Source organism: Xiphophorus hellerii, chromosome 20 (genome assembly GCF_003331165.1).
Source record: "Xiphophorus hellerii strain 12219 chromosome 20, Xiphophorus_hellerii-4.1, whole genome shotgun sequence".
NCBI lineage: Eukaryota > Metazoa > Chordata > Actinopteri > Cyprinodontiformes > Poeciliidae > Xiphophorus > Xiphophorus hellerii.
The window spans coordinates 1,542,297-1,565,966 of record NC_045691.1 but is presented as its reverse complement, the minus strand read 5'-3'; the positions used below and the strand labels follow the sequence as shown (position 1 = coordinate 1,565,966).

At 42.8% G+C, this 23,670-nt stretch overlaps 1 protein-coding gene across 6 annotated transcripts in view; it reads right to left on the bottom strand.

The window, feature by feature from the left end:
• chd6 (chromodomain helicase DNA binding protein 6) overlaps nt 1–23,670 on the bottom strand; it is a 65,740-nt gene that overhangs the window by 7,082 nt on the left and 34,988 nt on the right. For 5 of the 6 annotated variants that reach the window (XM_032549222.1, XM_032549228.1, XM_032549227.1 and 2 more), the window contains exons 14-40: nt 22,916–23,092; nt 22,680–22,823; nt 22,494–22,592; nt 21,038–21,194; nt 20,758–20,968; nt 19,810–20,005; nt 18,955–19,119; nt 17,511–17,690; nt 17,314–17,424; nt 16,033–16,235; nt 15,853–15,933; nt 14,558–14,676; nt 14,316–14,475; nt 13,993–14,082; nt 13,778–13,881; nt 12,014–12,143; nt 10,581–10,659; nt 10,188–10,278; nt 6,859–7,231; nt 6,575–6,783; nt 6,250–6,347; nt 5,360–6,112; nt 4,515–4,769; nt 3,595–3,838; nt 1,798–3,063; nt 1,139–1,290; nt 132–377 (exon numbers count right to left, since the gene is read on the bottom strand). In XM_032549222.1, the coding sequence (XP_032405113.1) occupies nt 132–377; nt 1,139–1,290; nt 1,798–3,063; nt 3,595–3,838; nt 4,515–4,769; nt 5,360–6,112; nt 6,250–6,347; nt 6,575–6,783; nt 6,859–7,231; nt 10,188–10,278; nt 10,581–10,659; nt 12,014–12,143; nt 13,778–13,881; nt 13,993–14,082; nt 14,316–14,475; nt 14,558–14,676; nt 15,853–15,933; nt 16,033–16,235; nt 17,314–17,424; nt 17,511–17,690; nt 18,955–19,119; nt 19,810–20,005; nt 20,758–20,968; nt 21,038–21,194; nt 22,494–22,592; nt 22,680–22,823; nt 22,916–23,092 (6,093 nt within the window). The remainder of the gene's footprint in view (nt 1–131; nt 378–1,138; nt 1,291–1,797; nt 3,064–3,594; nt 3,839–4,514; nt 4,770–5,359; nt 6,113–6,249; nt 6,348–6,574; nt 6,784–6,858; nt 7,232–10,187; nt 10,279–10,580; nt 10,660–12,013; nt 12,144–13,777; nt 13,882–13,992; nt 14,083–14,315; nt 14,476–14,557; nt 14,677–15,852; nt 15,934–16,032; nt 16,236–17,313; nt 17,425–17,510; nt 17,691–18,954; nt 19,120–19,809; nt 20,006–20,757; nt 20,969–21,037; nt 21,195–22,493; nt 22,593–22,679; nt 22,824–22,915; nt 23,093–23,670) is intronic. The other variant, XM_032549226.1, reaches the window with a different exon arrangement.

Below are 23,670 nucleotides of genomic sequence, written 5' to 3'. Positions count from 1 at the left end.
GACATTGAGCACTTCTGGGGACACAAACCGGACAGAACCATGGCATGGAAGACAGAAACACGCAGACGGGTGATAGATGTGTAAAAAGGAGAATATTGAATTAATTCGCTGGTTTTTGCAGAACGCCTCACCTTGGGAAGTCGTGTGAGGGGCGGCGGGACGGGGAACCCCAGACCGCCCAGCTGGACCCGCGGCTGGCCCGGCGCGGCGCCGGACAGGAGCCCGGCTCGGTGCTGGTGGTGCTGCGCTAAACTGTTAGCCAGACACGAGTTAGCCGCCACGGACCCAGGGGAGTCGTATTGCTCGCTCGATGACGGCCATTTTCCCTTCAGGATGGCGTGGCAGATGCTGTCCAGCCGGTTGATAATAACTCTGTCCTGCAGGGGGCGATCACAAGCAGAGCTGTAGCTATAAATCCCCTAGGACTACCGTTTGTTTTGTTCCATAATGAACTTGGTGTTTTTACGTCTGGCAGGTCTTCTTAGCTGCTGAAGTAAATTTCCACCAAAATTTCTGAAATTAATCTCAAAATTTCAGATTTGTTTTTTTACTTTTCAAACTCAAATTTCAAAGTTTCTTCTACAGAATTTCTGAAGTTAATCTCAAAATTTATTCTTGCAGATTTTCAACTTTTGAAACTCAGACATTTTCATTTTTTACATAGAAAATTTCTGAGATTAATCTCAAAATTTCAGGGGATTTTTAGAAAATTTCCGATTAAACTTTCAAACACATATTTCCAGGTTTTTTCTAGAAAATTTCTGAGATTCATCTCAAATTTTCTGAGATTTTCAGCAGAAATGTAGTCCTTCTTTCTGTCTGCAGTGGCCCTAATGAGCCGTTGTAAGGAGGAGTAAAATAACAGACAAAAATAAATAACATCTGAAATCTTAAGTCTTGAAAGATCCTTCCTGTAAAGGAAGGATCTTTCATAAACTCTAACAGTTTTTGTCTGCACAAAAACTGTTAGAGTTTATTTCCTAACTCGATGAAAATCCATATGAGAAAGGATAAGGAACCTAATCGATACTGGAATCGGTATCACATCCCTACGTCTTGATAGAAGGGAAAACAGGGTTTAAAAGAAAATGGCCGCCCAGCTTGCATCCCTATCAGGCTGAGGAAGGGCTGAGCGAACCTTTGGCCACTCAGAGAAGGAGAAGAGCGCTTTCTCCTGCAGCAGCTGAGCGATGGTCGGCTCCCGGCTCTCATGCAGGCCTTCGGGAATCTCATACATGGAAGCCGGAGCTGCAAACCTCGGACTGCCGGGATATCCTTCCACCACAGGAACTGCGGAGACAGCAGAAAAACGATTCACGGCGAGCAACGTGAGCTGACGATGAAACTGTTTTGTTGATTTCATGGTTTCATTTATTAATTTTATTTATTCAGTCATTAAATAATTTATTTATAGTTTAAAAAAACTGCAACAATTTAAACAATTTGACTGAAAAGGTAAAGGTAGAAGATAAAGGATTAAATTTATGTCTGTCCTACACATCAGATTAAACTAAGTTAATCATAAATCATTACAGTATATAATTTTGGTTTTTTTTAATAAAAATTCTGACTTTTTCTCAGAATTTCAGTTTTAATCTCAGGCTTATGATTTTAATCTGACATCAAAAGTCATAATTCTGAGAATAAAAGTCAGATTTAAAAAAATATATATTCCTAATATTCAAATTCAACCCAGTAATGCTGAATTAATCAGAAGGTTCAATCAGATTAATTCAGTCAGATTGATTTAATCTGATTGAAAGGTGAAAGGTGAAATGGAAGGGGTTGCGTTCGTACCTGGGGAGCTCGGCCTCTCCTCCTTCACCTGGCCTTTCAGCGGACTCTCCGCCGCTGCTTCTCCCTGCTCCAGCTTCGGCGTCAGGACCGTGCTGTCCGCCTCCAGCGTCTCCCGCTTCATCTCCATCTTTACCTCAGGCAAGGTTGTGAACTCCAGAACCTCCGGCTTCACCTCGGCTTTGATCCCAGAGCTGTTCGGGAATGCCGCGAACTCCAGAGCATCAGGTTTGCTTTCGGGCTTGACGACGGACGTCTCCGGAAATCCGGCCAACCTCAGAGCTTCTGGTTTGATCTCCGCCTTGAACCTCGCGCCGTCCGGATAGACGGCGAACCGCAGGTCGGCCGGCTTCACTTCCGGTTTTATGTTGCCGCCGTCCGAGAAAGCGACAAACTGCAGGACTTCGGGTTTGACGTCGAAGCTCTCGGACTTCATGGAGAGGCTGAGGTCTTCGGGTTTGACGTCGAGCAACGGCGAACGCAAAGGAAACTCCAGTTGCTCGGCTTTGGTGTCCTCGGACTTCATGGGGAAGGAGAGGAAACGGGAATGCTTGATGTCGGAGCTGTCTGGGCAGACGTCCTCTGCTGCCTCGGTTTTCGGAACCACGAACCGCAGTGGCTTCTTCTCTTCATCGATGGAGAATTTAAGATCCGATGACTTCGCGTCGACGTCGTTTAGAGTCAAATTAGCCTTGATTTCATTTTGATCCAGGAGATTTTCCCGATCCAGAGAGAAAGACGAAGTTTCGCCCCGGTTCAGGTCGGGATCTATTGAGACGGTACGCTCTCTGGGTTCTGCTAACTCTGACCCGGCCATCGCCATCAGACCGGGTTTATCCTCCATCGGTTCCTCCGCAGCGTCGCCCAGAGAGACGCAGTCCAGCCGACCCTCGGAGATCTCGTTAACCTGATCCGCGCCAAAACCGCCACCAGAACTTTCACAGCTCTCCTTCATTTCCAAAAACTCTCCGGTTTCGTTCCGGATAAACGCCTCGGCGTCAAGAGAACTGTCCATCGAGCGTTCCTCTTCGGTCTGATACAGGATCAGGCCGTCCACGTCTTCTGGCGGCGCCTCGATGGACGCCGGACACGCCAAGCTGCCGTCCTGCTCCAGCTTCCCCAGGTATGGCTGCACCTCCCGGGACAAATCCTCGTTATCGTCCTGGAGGTCCGGAGAAAGTCGCTGCAGGATCTCCTCCGTCTTATCCGGCTCCCGTTCTCCGTCCTCCATCTGGGGAACGTCCAGGACGCTGACGCCACGGTCCGCACCTTTCATCAGAAACAACAAAAACACTAATAAATCAATTAGTTAAATTAAAACAAGCTCAATAACTTCCATTTGTATAATTTATCTTTTCTCTCGTTTTCTACCAAAATCTGAATGATAAAAGTTTGCAGTTTGGTCTTTTATTCTGAACTAGCCCTTTTTTTGAGGGTTTTGTTTACAGAGACTTCCTGACTCATTTTATTTGTTTCTCTTGTTTTGTTTATTTATTTTGGATATTAAGAATGTCTTCTTGTTCCAGTGTGAATTTAAAGTTTATTCATCTTTGAGAATGTGTTCTTGCATTTTTATGCCATTACCATTACATTAGTCAAAAATGTCTCAAAGCAACAATATCATAACTTCCAGGAAAATATATTGTCCAATAACATTTGTTATCGTGTCAGGTCCCAATAACTGTTTCACTAGTTTTCCTAAGACGGTCGCTACTGTCCACACTTTTATTAATTTCTGAAATGTGGAATTAAAAGGAGATTTCCTTGAAGTCTAAACTGTCTTAATAAAATTTGACGTACCTTCCTTTTCTGCTTCCTCTTCATCTTTGTCTTCGAATTCAAACCCAGCGCCTCCTTCCTGGTCGTCTCCTTCCTCCGCTGGGTGGATCAAGCTCTCGGAGACGTTGGAGTGGCCGAGTCCATCCTGCGGCTCGTGGGCGGTGATGTCGGGTAAAGAGAGGGGCGGAGGCGGGACGTAGGGGAGCGGCGGACTGGCCGACAGGTCCGTTTGATCCGGACTGGCCTCTTCGTTCACTCCGATGTCCTGAAGGATTGAACACAGAGGAGTCTGGATTACTGCAGGTTTATTCTGATCATCTTCATCTTTTCTGAGCAATAATTGGCACCAACCTACACTTTGTTAATGACACAGCGACGAGTCGGTTAAAATGGTGAGAACCACTGGCGTATATGACTGGATAGGACGGCGTCTGTCAGCCGCTACAGACACTTATTGTTTACATCCAGAAATTTAGCGCATGCGCACAACGCTGGCAGGCGAAAAGACGATTCTTTTACATGCCGTGCTGATAGCTGCGCTAGAACAGTTTACTAAATGAAACCTGGAGATGTAGGTATTATCAGTTTAGTAAAGTGTGCCATAAAAAGGGAAAAAATTGTTAAAAAACAACCACTTTTTCTCATTCTTTGTGTCAGCTACGCTACACGCAGACTTGTTGCCATATCAACTGACAACAGCGGCACCTCCTGTCTCAGGATTCAACACCAAAAAACATTCACACCAAGAACAGAACATTCAGTCCGTTACCGTTTTTATGTTTTCAGGCGTCATGTTTATTTTGCGATTATTAAAAAGTGATCAATGTGGTAAATTAGCTATGGCTGCTAGTAGCTAAGCCAACACTGCGGCGGTAGATTAGCTAATTTAAACACACCAAACTAAACATCACATCTACATGTTAAGGTTCTCATAGTTCCACCTTAAAGAGCATGTAGCTTGACGAAAGCGGCTCCACTGAATCCCCCGTCGAAGGGTGAGACGGAGTGGATGAAGGTGGGAGGCCTAAACACTCCTCCAGAGTCCTTCCTTCCTCTCCTCCTCTGTCTCCCCCCTGAGCCTCCTCGTCCTCCTCCTCCAGGAAGCCCGTCTCCAGGGCGGCGGGGCCGAGGATGGGGTCAGACTCGTTGAACATGTGCTCAGCTGGACTGGTGTGATCCGCGCTGTCCCAGGGAGCCTGCAGGAAACCAGACAGATTCAGAAAATACCAAGAAAGGAGATTTAAGAAATGCAGTGAAAGGAGCTAACAAAACACTAAAAAGATGAAAATGTGCTTTGGAAAAGGACATACCTTAAGAACTAGTTAACACCTCAAAATTACATGTTTTCTTAAGTAAATCCTCCTTTTTTAGCCATAATTACTGAAAAGTTTGAACTTACTGTCAGAAAACTGGGAATCCAAAAACCAAACCAGCTTCAAGTGGTGACTTTTTTCTGTTGATCTAAGTTTTATATCTAATGCTGTTCAACCTGAAACGGAAGCATTCTGAGGAAAAAAATCTATTTTGCTATATTTTAAATCTGATTTAATCTTTCAAAAACAACAGATAAAGTGTAACATGAGGTGGCCTGGAGTGGCTCCGCAGGAGGATCGGGACATTCCCGCTGGGCCCGTTCTCCCTCTCTCTCTTCTTATTTCTCTAAAGTAAGGTCGGTGTAAAGTACTCTGAACTGCCTTGTGCTACACAAATAGACTTGATTGATGTAACATTTAAAGATTTTAATTACATGTTACCTGTTCTCTGACCGGTCTGAGACGCTGCGTACCTGTAGCTGATCCAGCTCCACCGACGGCGCCAGCAGCCCCGTTTCCTCCGACGAGCCCTGCTCACCAACCAGGACGTCACTCCTCAGGTTGGCGTCCAGGTCGGCTCCGCCCACTCCGTACGAGTTGAGCATGCTCTGACCCCCGGTGGCGGAGTTGAAGGGGAACCCGTTGAGCGCGTCCTTGCAGACCTTCCCTCCGTGCAGCGCCCCCAGCTCCAGCGTCTCATCCAACGGAGCGCAGTCCAGGAAGTCCACCCGCGACCCCGGTACCAAGCCCAGGCTGGGCGAGCCGGAGTCCCCGGCGTCCAGCGGCGGAGGCTGAAGGTGGGGGTGAGAGGAGGAGGATGAGGAAGAGGAGGGCGAGGGCGTGGGCGGCGGCTGCTGGTGGTGCTGGTGGTGGTTGGAGGCCTGGTGCGGATACTCCGGAGGCTGAGGGGAGTGATGGCCGAGCCCCGACTCGTACAGGCAGCAGTGAGGCAGCTGGGACGAAGACGCCGCCATCCCAGGGTGGTGAGGGTGATGATGGCTGTGGGGATGAAGATGAGCGGGGTGCCGCCTGACGTAGTTCCTGTGAGCCTCCAGGAAGCTGAGCTGCGGGTCGTTGAGGATGTAAAAGTCGGTGCGGCTGAGGCCGTGGCGGGCCGCGCCGACCAGCAGGTCCCGGTCGTGCTTCCCGCTCTCCCACCAGACGGGGAGGTAGAGGGACGGCCGGCACAGCTGGAGGCGGGCCAACAGGAGCGGGTGGCGCAGAACCTGCAGGTCAACACTAAGCTTTACAGAACTGCTTCAACTACGGAGGCCCAGAAGGGACAAACATCTCTGGACATAAACAGAGAACCGCTTCAACTACGGAGGTCCAGAAAAGCAAACAGTTTCTGCAGAGACCCGACCTGCTCTCGGATCTTCCTCAGCAGCTCGATGCGATACAGCGTCCTGGCGGCGCGCTCTTCGGTCAGCGGCTCCACGAGAACGCCCGGATCTTCCAACCCTGAGGAAACAAAGTGGAGATTATCAATATTAAACGTCTTGTTTAGCAAAAGTTCTGCATTTATTCCTGAAAATAAGAGGATAAGTACACAGAAAAATGAAGATTCATTGGAAATCTGCATTTCAAAGCGTGACTACGCCCTGCTCCCAGAGAAATTCAGAAAATTCCACCAAAGTTGGCAGAGCAAAAAGATTGCATTTCCCGGCGGCCATTTTGAGCCTCGGTACCTTCTTCCTTCTTCGGCGGAAGCTTGCAGGCCGTCCTGCACATGTTGACGAACGAGTTGAAGTATCGCTCCAGGCTCTCGTCCGTCTTCCTCTCCAGCCGGGCCAGCGCTCTGAACTGGGACCAGTCGAACACCTTCCTCTCCGGATCGTAGACGACGCCGAAGGACGAAACGGTGCGGTAAAAGTCCGCCTGCTCCCGGCGGGTCCACCTGGAACGGAACCAGGGGGATGAATCCCTGATGGCGGGGAAAACCCGATAAAACCACAATCTGCAGCGGCGTCACCTCCTCTGCCACTCCAGGAACAACGGATCCGTCTCCGTGGAAACCACCGAGCACCTCCTCAGCTCCTCGCCCATCTGCCAGGCCAGCGGCCCGCCACCGTGGTGACCGTGAGCCGACCCCGCACCCCCCATCGCCATGCCGACCAGGCCGTCGTGCAGCAGGAAGTCGTGCCGCAGCAGAGGCTCCCTGCGCAGCGTGAAGCGCTGGTAGGCCGTGATCAGGCGGCGGAACCGGGCCGTCAGGGCCGGGCCGGCGGGCCACAGCGGCCGCGCCTGGACGACGTGAAGAGACGCCACGCCCGACCCGGTGCCCGTTGTCGTCGTGGTAACCAGGGGTCCATCTTGGTTGCACGGGTCGGCTGGCGTCTGAGAATCTGTGGAGGGAAAATGGTTTGAAGAAGAATTCAGATGTTTCACTGAACTTTAGTAGAGCTTCAAAATGCAAAAGTAGAAAATATTACCAAGTTTTTCTGGTCTAGTTTCTAGAGCAAACATCTTAGTTCACTCGAAATAAGACAAAACTAAATTACAAGCAACTTTTCAACAAAATAAAGGAGTTTGTTTTAAGGTCTTTTTTTTTAGGGTAATTTTATTTATTTCTGGATGGTAAGTCAACCACAAAACCCTTGTATTTTCCAGCAGCCGTTGTACAGCACATACAGCAATAAAACCAGCTGACTAAACGTGGTTTAGTCAGCTGGTTTAATAACCAGCTAATACACTGCTCAAAAAAATAAAGGGAACACTCAAATAACACATCCTAGATCTGAATGAAAGAAATATTCTCATTGAATACTTTGTTCTGTACAAAGTTGAATGTGCTGACAACAAAATCACACAAAAATCATCAATGGAAATCAAATTTATTAACCAATGGAGGCCTGGATTTGGAGCCACACACAAAATTAAAGTGAAATAACACTACACGCTGATCCAACTCTAATGTAATGTCCTTAAAACAAGTCAAAATGAGGCTCAGTATTGTGTGTGGCCTCCACGTGCCTGTATGACCTCCCTACAACGCCTGGGCATGCTCCTGATGAGGTGGCGGATGGTCTCCTGAGGGATCTCCTCCCAGACCTGGACTAAAGCATCCGCCAACTCCTGGACAGTCTGTGGTGCAACGTGACGTTGGTGGATGGAGCGAGACATGATGTCCCAGATGTGCTCAATCGGATTCAGGTCTGGGGAACGGGCTGGCCAGTCCATAGCTTCAATGCCTTCATCTTGCAGGAACTGCTGACACACTCCAGCCACATGAGGTCTAGCATTGTCCTGCATTAGGAGGAACCCAGGGCCAACCGCACCAGCATATGGTCTCACAAGGGGTCTGAGGATCTCATCTTGGTACCTAATGGCAGTCAGGCTACCTCTGGTGAGCACATGGAGGGCTGTGCGGCCCTCCAAAGAAATGCCACCACACACCATTACTGACCCACTGCCAAACCGGTCATGCTGAAGGATGTTGCAGGCAGCAGACCGCTCTCCACGGCGTCTCCAGACTCTGTCACGTCTGTCACATGTGCTCAGTGTGAACCTGCTTTCATCTGTGAAGAGCACAAGGCGCCAGTGGCGAATTTGCCAATCCTGGTGTTCTCTGGCAAATGCCAAGCGTCCTGCACGGTGTTGGGCTGTGAGCACAACCCCCATCTGTGGACGTCGGGCCCTCATACCATCCTCATGGAGTCGGTTTCTAACCGTTTGTGCAGACACATGCACATTTGTGGCCTGCTGGAGGTCATTTTGCAGGGCTCTGGCAGTGCTCCTCCTGTTCCTTCTTGCACAAAGGCGGAGGTAGCGGTCCTGCTGCTGGGTTGTTGCCCTCCTACGGCCTCCTCCACGTCTCCTGGTGTACTGGCCTGTCTCCTGGTAGCGCCTCCAGCCTCTGGACACTACGCTGACGGACACAGCAAACCTTCTTGCCACAGCTCGCATTGATGTGCCATCCTGGATGAGCTGCACTACCTGAGCCACTTGTGTGGGTTGTGGAGTCCGTCTCATGCTACCACGAGTGTGAAAGCACCACCAACATTCAAAACTGACCAAAACATCAGCCAGACAGCATAGGTACTGAGAAGTGGTCTGTGGTCCCAACTGCAGAACCACTCCTTTATTGAGTGTGTCTTGCTAATTGCCAATAATTTCCACCTGTTGTCTATTCCATTTGCACAACAGCAGGTGAAATTGATTGTCAATCAGTGTTGCTTCCTAAGTGGACAGTTTGATTTCACAGAAGTTACTTGGAGTTATATTGTGTTGTTTAAGTGTTCCCTTTATTTTTTTGAGCAGTGTATAAACCACTAAACGTGGTTTAGTCAACTGGTTTAATAACCAGCTAAAATAAACCACTAAACATGATTTAGTGGTTTAGTCAGCTGGTTTTATAACCAGCTGACTAAACCACTAAATGTGGTTTAAACCACTAAATGTGGTTTAGTCAGCTGGAACAGCAGGACCAGTTTCCAGAGGTCTGGATTTTCCAGACACCGAAGGGCTTTAACTTATTGTGTTTCTGTGTGACTGTTTTTCTTAAGCGCTTGAACTATTTTAAGAAACAGTCAGGACTCAACTGGAAGGATAAAAATGAGCAAATTCTGCAGTTGACTCCAGTGACGATTTTAATGTTTTGTTCCATAACCTTTTGGATATCGGACAGAAAATGACGTTGAATCCACATTTTTGCAAAGTTTTAGGCTTTTAAATGCTGAGGTCTTAAACTTTTGAACATCTGATGAACAGCACATTTCAGTTTAATGATTGTTTGCAATAAATTTGTCTCACTGCCATTTCTTCTTTCGGCACTTTGAAGCTTTACTTAAGATTCTTCTTAAGCTCCAACAGGTCAAAATATGAATTGTTGCCATTTTTCAACCAGTTAAAAGTTTTAGTCAGGAGTGGAGATAGGCCTGTCACAATAACAAATGTTGCTGAACAATTAATTGTCCCAGAAACTATTGCAGTAATGGCCTAATAATTCAAGAACAGATTCTCAAAGATCAATAAACTTTAAATTCTAATGAACATTTAACTAATGAACTGGAAGACATTTTAAATATCCTAAATAAATAAACAAAACAAGAAATAAAATGAATTATGAAGTTTCTCTAAACAAAATTGTCCTTCAGAAAAGGGGATAGTTGAGACCAGAACACCAGACTGAAGATGTTTATCATCCAGACTTTGGTAGAAAAAGAGAAACGATACATCATGCAAATGGAAATTATTGAGTTTGTTTTCATTTATGATGCGGTAAATTGATTTATTGCTAATTGTGAGAGGCCTAAGTGAAAATATCCTCTGGTTTACTGGCTAAAAGGAAGCGTTTTTCACCTGGAACGTCTTTCTGCTGCTGCTGGTCCGCCGCCTCGGCCTGAGCCGTGCTGTCGGGTATCTCTGATGTGACGATGCTGGAACAGGTTTCCTGCCAGGCAAAAAAGCAGTTTTAAATCAGCTCTTTAGGTCGCAGAGATGCTGTTTGGATTCCTATGCAGTTTCTGGTGTTTTCCTGTATTTTAACAGGTTGTGTGTGTTTTCTTAAAGCTGCAGCACCTCAAGCTCTCTCAGCCTCCATAAACAAGCAATAAAAAATTGTGAATTAGATTTTCCTAAACAGAACAATCCATTTTAATGAGTTCCATCTGTAAATCTGTTACTTTTACAGCACCCAAAAGGCAGATTTCTACCAAAGTGTGCAACGAAAAAAGCAAAAACCCTGAGCTCTACCTGTCTGTTGTCGTCTTGATCCTCCTCTCCGTTCGCTTTGCTTTCCGGCTTCTCCTTCGCCTCCTCCATTTTACAGCTGCTGACGGTAAATAAAAAGACATTGAAGGGGGAAATAAGTTAACAAACGATGACGACGCTAAAGAGCAACAAAGATCTATCAACAGAGCGGCTGTTCAGAGGACGTTCGTCATCAAAACGCTGCTGTGATCTCAGGAGAGAGAAAAACGCTGCAACAAATGTCTTCAGCAAGAAACTAAACCTGAAACTGAGAGAATCTATGAGGAAAGTAAAAAGATTCAAATCAGAGTCATTAAGAACCAGGAGTTTATTTCAGACGGAAACAAATCTGACCTTGACTTGAAGGATTTGAACGCCATGTTTTGCTCAAGTAAAGATAAAAAGTATCTGGTAAAAAGGCGACTTAAGGGGCGTGCTGTGGTGGTGCAGCGGGTTAGCACGCCCCACATTTGGAGGCCTTAGTCCTCAAAGCGGACGTCGCGGGTTCGACTCCCGGTCCCGGCGACCTTTGCCGCATGTCTTCCCCCCTCTCCTCACCCTCCTTCCTGTCTGCCTACTGTGGAAAAAATACGAGCCGCTAGCGCCGCAAAAACTCTTCGGAGAAAAAAAAAAAAAAGGCGACTTAAGTACTGAGTAACTGACTAGAACAATCATTAATATTTAAAAATTGCCGTCAGATGATCATCAGATGAACCAAAATATAAAGTTAAATGGAAATGTTGGTATTTTAAAGGCCAAAATGACAATAATTCATATAAATAACGAATGTAACAAAGTCAGGCAAAAGAAACTTTTTTTCCAAATTAGTTTCTTTTCTTATAAATCTTTAACAAAACAAGGAACTGAATGTTTTTTTATTCAGTGACTCACAGTGGGAAAAGAATCCAGAACATTGACAAAAGTGACACTTCAAGTAAAAGTTAAGCGTACAGCATGGAACTAGTTCTTTTTCATACTATTTACTCTAACAAGTTCCTATAACTTGCTGAAAAGTTACTTTCGAGCTAGTTTGGTCTTATTCCAAATGTACAGAGATATTCGCACTAGGAACTAGATCAAAATTACTTGATAAGATTTTTTTGTGTTTTTGCAGTGTAAGGATAATAAAAAAGAAGAGAGGTAAAATCTGGCAGGTGATCTGCTTTGTGGAGTAAAATTCATCAAGCAAAGCATCAAAAGTTCCACTTGTAATTTAAAAACAGGGAAAAATGGATATAAAAGTTAATTTCTGTCCAGAAGGGAATCATCTAGTAGCAGTTCTTTACCTCCTACTGCTGCAAGTCAACAAAACTTAATTTAGTTTACCTTTCTCCAATGCTTTATTCAACTTTTTCCTGTCTACATGAAAAGTCTGATGTCTTTAAATGCAAATTAAACTTCTTTTTTTTTGTGTGTGAATTAATCCTAATTTTCACCTGTCCGTCAGTTCGGCAGCCGCCTCCGATCCTCCCTGCTCTGCAGACAGAGCTGTGACGTCCGGCATCCCAACTCTTTCCAGGAAGCAGAGGTCGGGATCGGCCCGCATGGCGTTGTAACGCTCGTATCCTGTCAGCGGACAGGAACAGAAAAACAGAGTTAAAACACACAGCAGGAAGCAAAATGCTGCTCACGTTTCATTAAATTAAAGCAAAAAATTACAATGGACTTCTCCTTCTGCCCCCACAGTAAATATGTGGCTCACACAGATATCTGTTATCCTTCCTTTGGAAAAGCTGACCATGATCTCAATCACAAATCAGATACATTTTTGACACTTTGGGGTCCCCTTGAGTCTTTTCTGCTTGGTCCCTAGGATTTTATTTTATTTTTTATTATTATTATTTTGTTTTATAGCTCTATTTATTCTTGCCTGCTTTTGTTTCTCCGCTCTTGATGGCTGAGGGGTGACGTGGACTGGAGGAGAGGATTGACACCCTGTTTCTCGTGCTTGTGGGGTATTTTGTTGTAGATTTTTTTTTTTTGTTTGTTCGTTTGTTTGTTTGTATGTGTGTGGCGGCACAGGCTTCTTCTTTGTTCTTTATATTGTAACGAATCTAAAATTAATAAAAATAATATAAAAAAAAAAAAATTAAAGCAAAAAAGACCAAAAAACTACTAAATGAGCACATCGAGCATTTTTAAGGAAAGTTTTCAAACATTTCCAGCATCACACAATACAAATGAACAAAAAAATACAGCTTCAGTTCATTACTATATAATATTTATTACAGTTATTAATCATTTTTCCGTGACATTATTCTAAATGTTACAGAATGGACAAAGTAAATTAAACTGGTCAGAAAACAAAAAAATAATTTCTTTAAGATATCTCCAAATTTCAATACTGCTCCTTAAAATATAAGACGATCAATAAATCACTGAGCTTTTAGGAATAGTCAGCATTACATTACATAGAAAAAATCAAAATAAATGAGGTAAAATAACCACAAAGAAAGTTACAAAACAAAAGAGTCTCTAAAAATGTTCTTGCCAAGTTTTCTGTCATTTAGCTTATAGAAATAACTGGTGATTCTAACCGACTTAAAACAAGAAAAGTTTAGTCTGATACACGGGGAGTTTATTGTACAAAACCCATATTTGCTCTTTTTTTTTTACTTCCATTTGGGTCTCAACTGCTTCTAAAAATAGCCAAAGCGCTCCTGAAAAATCCAGGCGTTTTTTTGGCAATGGGTTAATGTCCGTTTGGTATCTGGAGACTGAGCCGTTTCAAAAACCTCCCAATTGTTACGTTACATTCTATGCGCGCATTCTATGGGCATTGTGCCGTTACCTAGCAACCCCGGCCAGGCCAGCCCCGTTACCTAGCAACCCCGGCCAGGCCAGCCCCGTTACCTAGCAACCCCGGCCAGGCCAGCCCCGTTACCTAGCAACCCCAGCCCCGCTTAATTCTAACCGACCTAAAACAAGAGAAGTTTAGTCTGATTTGACTTCATACCGTGAGAAAAAAATGTTTACAGTTTTTTATTAGGAGTATGAAACATCTGGTTTCAACTCTAAATAATGTTTTCCAATTTTAGGCTTTAAATCAAACGTTAGATTGCACTTTGTTACAGGTTGAACATCCAACTCTTTCAAGGATTTGAAGCAGCCTCTGTGACGTAGAAGTTGAGTGAATTTCAAACCTCAGCAGTAATCTCAGTGTTACTGTGATGAAATGACAGCAACTTTCCGAGTCTCACCGTGTTTGTGGACTCCTATGAGGAGAGACTTGTCAGCGTCTGCGTCCCACCAAGTCACTGGAATCTCAATGTAGTCGATGTCAGGTAGCGACACCTCCAGCTTACTGTCGATGCACAAATAATCAAGCTGTTACCGTCTGGATCTGGACCATTTATTGACTAACAGAGTCCTTTCGTCTTGATTTCATTTTACATCCGCCATGTTTGCTACGTACCTGGCAGGTACCCCCTCCTGAGATTGATTGGCAGCCTCACCCAGAACCTCCACCTTCAGGTAGTAAAGCATCCTCACCCTCAGCAGCACCCTGTGGCATCAAAGTACAAGTGGCAAAGGTTGGAAATGAAAACTGAAGCTAAAGCTAATTTATCATGTAAAGTGCACTGAGAGGAGGACACCAGCTGCTCAAAATGAGTTTTATTTAGCTGGACTGAGAAAAGGTTGCAGCTCTTCCATCTTATGTTCTACGTGGTTTCTTTAAAACTTTCTAAGATAGAGAAAAACCTTCTAGCGTTACTCAATCTGAGCTCCTATACTGACTTGTTGCAGTGCTGTTTGAGGTGTTTCTTGTAGCTCTCGTCCTGCAGCACCACCTCAGGGTTACAGTGGACCAGCCAGTCAGCGTTTTTAACGTCGGGAACGTTCAGCTGATTCTTCAGCTTCTTCCCCTTCCTGCCCCGAGGAACCGGAGCAGACAGACCTGCGCACCCAAACGAGACGCATTAACCTGAACTGGTAAAAATAAAGCAGAGCGCGTTGCATGTGGGCAGAGGAAATCTAACCCGAATGGTTGAGCAGCGCCTGGTCCTGTCCGTCTTTAGAAGGAGAGATCAGATCCCAGATGAAGCTCTTGATCTTGTCGTCACCTTTGTAGTGTTTCAGGCAGTAAACCAGCAGAGCCCTAAAGGATAAAACAGTCAAATTATGTCTGAGTGTTTTCACTTAAAACAAGGAAAGTTCAAGCATTAACAAGGTAAGTTTTCAGACGTTTCCAGACTGTGGAGATAAAAACAATGCAAATGAACCAAAAAGAAACATATTTGTTATTACTTATTAACGCAATTATTTTTTGCGACAGTTTTCTACATTCAACAACAGGGACAAGTTAAACTAAAATATAAACAAAACAAAAAACATCCCTCAGTTTCAACAACTATGTTTAAAGTACAGAATATAAAATGATCATTAAGCTACTAGGAATAATAAATATTCATTACAAATTGTGTTAAGGGAAATTACTTTCCTGCTCAAATTAAATATATCACAATATATCAAGAAAGTTGCAAAACATTTCCAAAAAACTGAGATTTTCTTTCATTTAGCAAATAAAAATAACTACTGTTGATTCTAACTGACCTAAAACAAGAAAAGTTTAGTCAGATTAAATCAGACCTTAAATGCAAAACTCACATTTTAAGTGTTTTTTTTTCTTTCTTCCATTTGGGTTTCAACTGCTTGTAAAACCAGTCCAAGTCACATTCTATGGGCCTGTGCCGTTACCTAGCAACACCAGCCAAGCTTAGCCCGTTACCTAGCAACGTCAACCAAGCTTAGCCCGTTACCTAGCAACGCCAGCCAAGCTTAGTCCGTTACCTAGCAATCCGAGTTGAACTCCAGAAAGTTTGGGCAGCTGGTTTTACTGCTACAAATCACACACTAAAACACAACATACAAAACGGTTGTAAAAAAGCGCCGCCATCCTACAACGACTTCCTGCCGTCGCCTTCAGGAGTAACATCTGGTCGATGTTCTGGCAAATCTTCTGTCATTTATCAAATATTAATAATTTTGGTAATTCTAACTGACCAAAATCAAGAGAAGTTTACTCTGATTTAACTCACAGTGAGAAAAAATTATCTGTCTTTTTCTTAGATGTATGAAAATATTTGGTTTCAACTGTAAATAATGTTTTCTAAATTTAGGCTTTTAATCAAACATTAGATTACACATTAGTACAAAATTGTTCTGTTTGAATATCAAACACTTCCAAGGACTTTATTAAGAACCCAAGCTCTTTCCAAACCTTGAAACTCATTGAAATTCAAGCACTTTGAAGGATCCCAAGAGTTTTTCTTACCGACAGATCACCTCCATGTCTCGCTCCGCCAGGTGCCATTTAAAGCGACCGTGGTTCAGGATGTCCTTCCACCGACCCCAACTGGAAACCAAGATTCAAATAAACAACAAACACGGCGCTGCACATCTCACACGCTCTGAAGCGTCAGCAGGAAACATTGGGAGAATTTGGGCGTCGTACCCGAAAATCAGGAGATTCTTCTCGACCCTGAAGCATTCGGCGCGGAGGTACCGCCGGGCGCGTTCGCCAAGGCGACGGGTCCGGCACGGCCGCTCCTCCGAGTCGCTGTCCAGCTCGGAAAACTCCATCAGCTCGTCGTCCTCGAAGGAGTTGTAGTGGCGGGTTTGTTTCCTGACGCGCGGCGTGTCGATCACCAGGGACTCCTGGACGGCCAGAGAGAACCGGAGGAATAAAAGAGGAGAAATCTGGGTTGGGAACAAGACTTGCATCTCAAAAGTCCAGACTTTCTCGCACTAAAACTTCCAGAGGATATGGTTGTTTTTTATTGATTCAATTTTAAAGCATAAATACAAAAATTGTTCACCATAAATTCATGGCAGATCTCACTACAGTGTTGGAAAAACAGAGACTATTAAGTAAAATTCATATTTTTTATATTTTGGTTCTTACATTTACGTTTCAACTGTTTCTAAAAAACAGCAGAACATTTAAAGGAAAAAAAGAAAAACTGATGTTTTTTTGGCAACAAGTTAATGTTTCTGATTTCTGGAAAATGAGTAAATTCAAAAACCTTCTTTTTCAAGGAAGAATAATAAATCACCTTTAAGGAGAGTTAGATGTAAAAATGTAGGAATGGCTGAACTAAAGGATGGACGTACTGTTGGATGTATGAATGGTTAGATGTAAGAAAAGGGCAAATTTACTGTTTGATGGACGGACATGTATTAATGGATGGATGGGTTGTTGGACGTATCAATGGATGGATGGATCTCACTGAAACTCCTTAGTAGATTCAAATATTTCTCATATAGTCAGACAAACGGTGAATACAATCCTGAAAACTAAAACCTTTTTTCTCTTTCTTCTGTTCTCCAAACTTCTCCAAAGCTGGAAAACAGTTCAAATTTTCCAAACTGCAGAAATCCAGCCGGTCTTGGGCCTTGAATTCCCAATATTTCCATCCAGGTGAAGATGCAGGAAGTTTTAAAATGCTGGTGGCTTTAATCTCTCCTAAATTATACTTTAGCCCCACTGGGTTTTCTGAATTATGTGTTTTAAATAATTACATTTTTTTCAGTAAGTACCAAATCTATTTCAATAATGCTGGTAGCAAAACAAAGCTAACACTTGGCAGAGTCTACCAGAAGTTTTAAGTGTTGCAGCAGCTGATAGCGTTTCAGAGAAAATGAGGATCAAACATAAAATAATTTGGATTTTTTTGACACTTGCCTGAATTTGTTTTGCATTACACAGGATATAAACATTTTAGAGATATCATACCTTCTCTGATCTGGAGTCGATTTCCACCTCAGCGATTTTTGCCCATTTCTGCCAGAAGTTTGGATCGTCTAAAGAAATGTCCGTTCTGTTGCCGGACGACACAAAGCTGGCCTGAAGAAGAAGAAACGAAAAAAAATCTTAAAACAGTTTTATAAGCAGAATTAATAATTTTAGCAGAAACATTTGAAGTGTCAGACCTTTGCAAACGTGGAGCCTTTCCCTTCAGACTGGATGGTGATGGTCTGCGTTCGCCTCTGCAGGATCTGATCGATGTCTTCCTCGCAGAACTTGGAGCCTTCGTCTTCTTCGTCCATCAGCGCGCCGTACGCTCCCTTCTTCAACAAATCCTCCACTTCCAGCTTAGAAAGCTGCTGCACCTGCAGCACCAAACAAAACACTGAAATTCAAGAACTTCTCAAGCATTTTCAAGGTAAGTTTCCAAGCTGTTACAGCACCACACTTTGGAGACAAAAATAAATCAAATAAACTAAAACACGGTCTCAATTCAATATTATACGATGTCATTTATTACTAGTATAAATAATGTACGGAGACAGTATTTTATATTCAACAGCAGGGACAAGTTGAACTAAAATATAACTAAGTTTTACGCTTTGAAATGTCTTTCTCATATCCTACACACCTGAGAAAAAAACCCTCATTTAATTTTAAAAATCCTCAATTTAAATATTGTTGTTAATGTATGAAATACAAGTCAACCTTTATTTCAATTACTCAGATCAAAAAGTTACTGAGCCATTAAGAATAATAAATATTAATCACATAGAAACAATCCAAACAAATCATGTTAAAATAACCTCGTTGCTCAAATGAAATGCTGAAATATGGAATAAAGAGAAAGTTACGAAAAACATTCTAAAAAACTGAGCTTTTCCTTCACTCAGAAAATAAAAATAATTGTTGTTAATTATAAATAACCTAAAACAAGAAACATTTCGTCTGATTCAAAGGAAGCCTTTTATGTAAAACTAACTTTTTACATGGTTTTGTACATTTGGGTTTCACCTGCTTCTAGAAACAGCCCATTCTATGGCCATTGGGCCGTTACCTAGCAACGCCAGCCAAGCCAAGCCCCGTTACCTAGCAACCCAAGTGGAACTCCAGAACATTTGGTCAGCTAGTTTTACTGCTACAAATCACATACTAAAACACAACATACAAAAAAGTTGTAAAAAAGCGCCGTCAGCAGTAGCAGCTGGTCGATGATCACATGAACTGTGTGATGAGGAAAAAAGCGTTTTGTGAAATACACTAGTTTCAATATGACAAAAAATTTATCCCAGCGCAAAACTAATGTATGGAGAAACAAGATTTTTTTTTTTTTTTATATTGTGTTTCCATTAAACAAATTTATTATCATAATTCTAATTTAAGTGATTTTATGGTTAATGGAAAAGTAGCTAGTGAGGAAAAAATTTTTTTCTTAGTTGTATAAAATTATCTGGTTTCAGCTGTAAATATTTTTTTTCCAAATTTAGGTTTTCAAACAAATATTAAATTGCACTTTATTACAAAACTGTGTAGTTTGAATGTCAAGCAATTTAACAGAAATCAAGCACTTTCCAAACCCGTCGAACCCTGAGCTTTTCTTCCAGTTCTTTTGTTAATTCAGACTCTCACCCCGTTGAGGCTTCCTTTGCGGTTGATGTCCTGAAGAACGGCTTTGTCCAAACCCAGCTTCAGGCTGGCCTTGTCGAACATTTCCCTCTCGTACGAGTTTCTGGTGATCAGTCTGTAGACTTTCACCGCTTTGCTCTGTCCGATCCGATGGCATCGAGCCTGAGCCTGAAAGAAAACAAAACATAAAAAACCCAGACAAATCAACATTGGTTTTGCAGAAATGTAAAAAGAATGTGGTTTAATTGCATGGACCAATTTAAATAAACTCCAGCCTACTGGGATTTATGAAATTCTGATTTTTTTCTCAAAATGTTGACTAAACTCAAAATTCGGACTATTTTCTCAAAATTCACACTTTATTGTCATAATTCATATTTTTCTCTTTCCAAATACTGACTTTTTCAGTATTCTTGCTTGTTTCTCAAAATTTTCTCAAAATACTAACTTTTTTCTTCAGAATTCTGACTTTTTCTCAGAATTTCAACTAATTTTAAAATTCCAAGTTTTTTCAAAATTCTGACTTTTTCTCAGAATTCTGACTTTTTTTCCCCTCAAAATTCAGACAATTATCTAAAAAATTTTTAAACTAATTTCAAGATTCCGACATTTGTCCAAATTCTGACTTTTTTCAGTGGCACTAATAGTCTTCCATAAGCCACATAAACATGTCTTAAATAAAACAAGTAGCAACTAAAGCAGCAGTTGACATCAGAACTTCTCTCTCAGGGCTTCTGACTGCCCAGATTCAGCCGGTCCGGTCCGGTCCAGTCTGACCTGGTCCAGTCTGACCCAGTCCAGTCCAAGCCAGTCCGGTCCAGTCCAAGCCGATCTGTGTCTCCCGGCTCGCTGACCCACCTGCAGGTCGTTCTGCGGGTTCCAGTCCGAGTCGAAGATGATGCAGGTGTCGGCGGCCGTCAGGTTGATCCCCAGGCCTCCGGCCCGGGTGCAGAGCAGGAACACGAAGCGGTCCGAGTCGGGCTTGCAGAACCGGTCGATGGCCGCCTGCCGCAGGTTCCCTCGCACTCGGCCGTCGATGCGTTCGTACGTGTAGCTGAACGAACCAGAAGCACCGAGCAGATTTACACAAACTGTGGCTGTTATTACCTGTGGTTTTCTACACTGCACTGTGAAAGTTATCGTAGCTTAATTATTACATTTTTAAAATTAAAAATAAAATGTCAATAATCAATAAATACTCAAATCAAGTAAGTAAATGCCCCCATAAAATAAAGTTTCTAAAAATAAAAATTGTGAGAACTTATTTTGTCAATTTCAATTTTATTTATTTCAAGATTTATATTATTTTACTGTTTATTATTTTATTTTGTTAAGCTACTTTACATATTTCACTTATTTTATTACTCCATTTTTAATTTATGTATTTATATACACAATAAATAAATAAAAACTAAACACTACATAAAAAAAAGAATTTTTTCCCCACATATATTTAGCTCTATTTTTTTCATTAGGACATTTAATTGTTATGGCTTGATATTAATAAAGTTTGAATTCTAGTGAACATTTAACACTGGAAGACATTTTAAATATCTAAAATAAATAAACAAAACAACAAATAAAATGAATTATGAAGTGTCTGTAAGCAAACTGTCCTTCAAAATAAAAGCCCTAGTTGAGACCAAAGCACCAGACTGAAGTCTTATCAACCGGTATTTAGTAGAAAGGGAGAAAAATAATAAATCATGAAATGGAAACTATTGAGTTTAATTATTTATCATGTGATTTATCGATTCATTTGGACAGGCCTGTTAATCAGAGTCTGCCTGTGATGATCCGGCTCACCGCCTCTGGATGAGGTAGTCCTCCAGGATGTCCAGGCAGCGGACCATCTGGGAGAAGATCAGCACCTTGTGGCCCCCCGACAGCAGCTTGGGCAGCAGCTTGTCGATCAGAACCAGCTTCCCGGCCGCCTGGATCATCGCCTGCAGCTGGAAGTCGGGCGCCTCCGGGCTGTGGCTCTTCTTGAAGCTTTCCAGAATCTTCTCCTCCGCGCCTGAAGGAATCGGTTTGAATAAAAACGTTGTGGATCTGAACTAAACTTGCTCCATAAACGAGGCGCTACCTGTGATCAGGTACGGGTGGTTGCAGCACTTTCGGAGCTCCATCATGGTGTTAATGAGGTTCGGCATATTGTGTTGGTTTGCTCCTTTAGACAGGAAGGAGAAGTTCTTCTCCAGGATGGCCCGGTAGTATTTCTTCTGGATGTTCGTCAGCTCCACCTGGACACACACAAAAAAAGCTCTGAAAACGACCAAAATAAGGAGAAGACTTAAACCGTCCTCAATAGAAACCCCACGACTGCAACAAAAATGTACCCATCAGGATGTGGAGCCATAATAAAGTTTTAGGCTTTTGATACTCAGAAATTTCCTTGTTTTTCTGAGATTTTACTCCAAATGTTTTGTTTCAACTTTTCAAACGCTGATATTTCTTTGTTTTTTCTAAGATTAAACTCAGAAATTATCTTGGAAAAAAAAAACTTTAACATTTCTGAGTTTGAAGAGTCAAATAATTTGTATAAAAAACAGCAACATGTCTGAGCTCCAAAAGTTGTAAATTTGTGAGAAAACACTTTGAAGAAACTTGAAAATTTCTGAGTTTCACAAGTTGAACATTTTAGACTTTTGAATCTCAGAGATTTCCCTGTGTTTCCTAGAAATTTTCTGAGATTAATGTCAAAATTTCCTCATTTTTTCTTACAATTTTCAACTTTTCTAACTCAAAATTTTCCTTGTTTTTTCTTAGATTAATCTCAGAAATGGTCTAGGAAAAAAACATGGAAATTTCTGAGATTCACAAGTTGGATTTTTTTTTTTACCCCTCCAGGGGTTTTTTGTGGCTCTAGTGTCCCTTATATGAAAGTAGGCCGACAGGAAAGGGGGAAGAAAGGAGGGAAGACATGCGGCAAACATCATTGGGTCAGGGAGTCGAACCCGCGACGAGGACTTAAGGCCTCCAAACGTGGGTCGCGCTTTCCCCTACGCCATCACGGCACGCCCACAAGTTGGACATTTTTGACTTGAATCTGAGAAACGTTCCAAAAATTTAACATTTTCGACTTTTTTGATCTCAGAAATTGTTTTTTTTTTTCTAAAAAATTATTCCGAAAATTTCTGAGTTTTCTCTCACAAATTTACAACTTTTCAAACTCAGAAATGTTTTTGTTTCTGTCTTGAAAATTTCTGAGCTCAATCTCAAAATGTCTTGGAACTTTGGCAGAAATTTACTTTCTATCTTGCAAAAGCGCTACGTAGCTAAGAGGGGTGAATTAGCAGCTACTTAGCGTTAGCCTCAACCGCTTTGAGTTATAAAACGTAATGAAGACGCACAACAGAAAAAAAATGATGAAATAGTCCTCCATGAAAAAATTTACAGCCAAATTACATTTTTTAAAGTTATTTAAGACATTTTACAGTCTTAATGTTAGATACATGAATTTAAGACGTTTTAAGGTACACTAGATGCTAGGTTTGTGCTAATATTTCAGTTTGTTTTTCTGGATGCAGACAGATCTGAACCTCGATGATGGTTTCCTCTTTAGGCGCCAGATTTTTCTCCACATCGTCCTTCAGTCTCCTCAGCATCATTGGTTTTAAAATGGACTGAAGCTTCTTCACCTGTTGAGGAGCAGAGAGGAGATAAAAACACAAACGTCAACGTCGTCCTGGCGTCCTCGGTGCCGACCCGGAACCGTGCGGACCCACCTGCTCGTCCGTCTTCAGGTCTCCGAACTCCTCCAGGAAGGAGCTCTCTGAGGGAAACTGCTGCGGCTCCAGGAAGTTCAGCAGACTGAACAGCTCCTCCACCGAGTTCTGCAGCGGCGTTCCAGTCAGAAGCACCTTGTGTTCCTGTCAGGAAACGGACCACAACATGTTTCACAACTCGCATCACTGCCGGAGCAGCCGGAGACGCTACTGAGCGTGTGCGTGCGGACGCTGACCAGGTTCATGAGCTTCAGTCCCTCCAGCAGCTTGCAGTTCCTGTTCTTGAGGCGGTGGGCCTCGTCGATCACAACGCAGCGCCACTGCAGCTTCTTCAGCTCCGGGCAGTCGGCCATGATCATCTCGAAGGTGGTGATCAGGCCGTGGAACTTCAGCCCGCCTGAGATCGTGTTGCCCTGCAGCAGAGGAGCCACGGCTCAAATTTAGGACTTTTAAAGACCAACATTAATGAAATTTAAGTCAAATGTTTTGTCATCAGAAGCGATTCCATTACAAATGTGCACAGAACTTTGATGGTCCTGCGCTAATGTTGAAAAAACACAATTGTCATTAAATAAGAAATGCAAATAAAATCACACATGAAGAATTTTGTTAACGTCATTAAAAAACTTCCTGTCGTGTTTTTCATCATTTCTGCCAGCATTGACATCCGGTTGTAATGTATTAAAGTCAACTTTTTGAAAATGAAATGACAGCGTTTTAAGGAAAATGGTGAAGATGAACGTCTTCGCCAGCCAGTTTGCTAGTTTAGCCACTTGGCTAATTTTATCAAACTGGCTAAACTAGCTAACTGGCTATGGAGCAAAAACCATAGCTAACTGGCTACTAATGTAGCAAAAAAATCTCGTAGCCTTACTGAAGCTAATAAGCCAATAGTTAGCAGCTAGTTAGCGGTAGCCTCAACCGTCTGCGTGCGACTCAAACTTCTGCCTGACTGAAAAGTCCCGTGACATTTTATGGCTTTAGTTTTAGC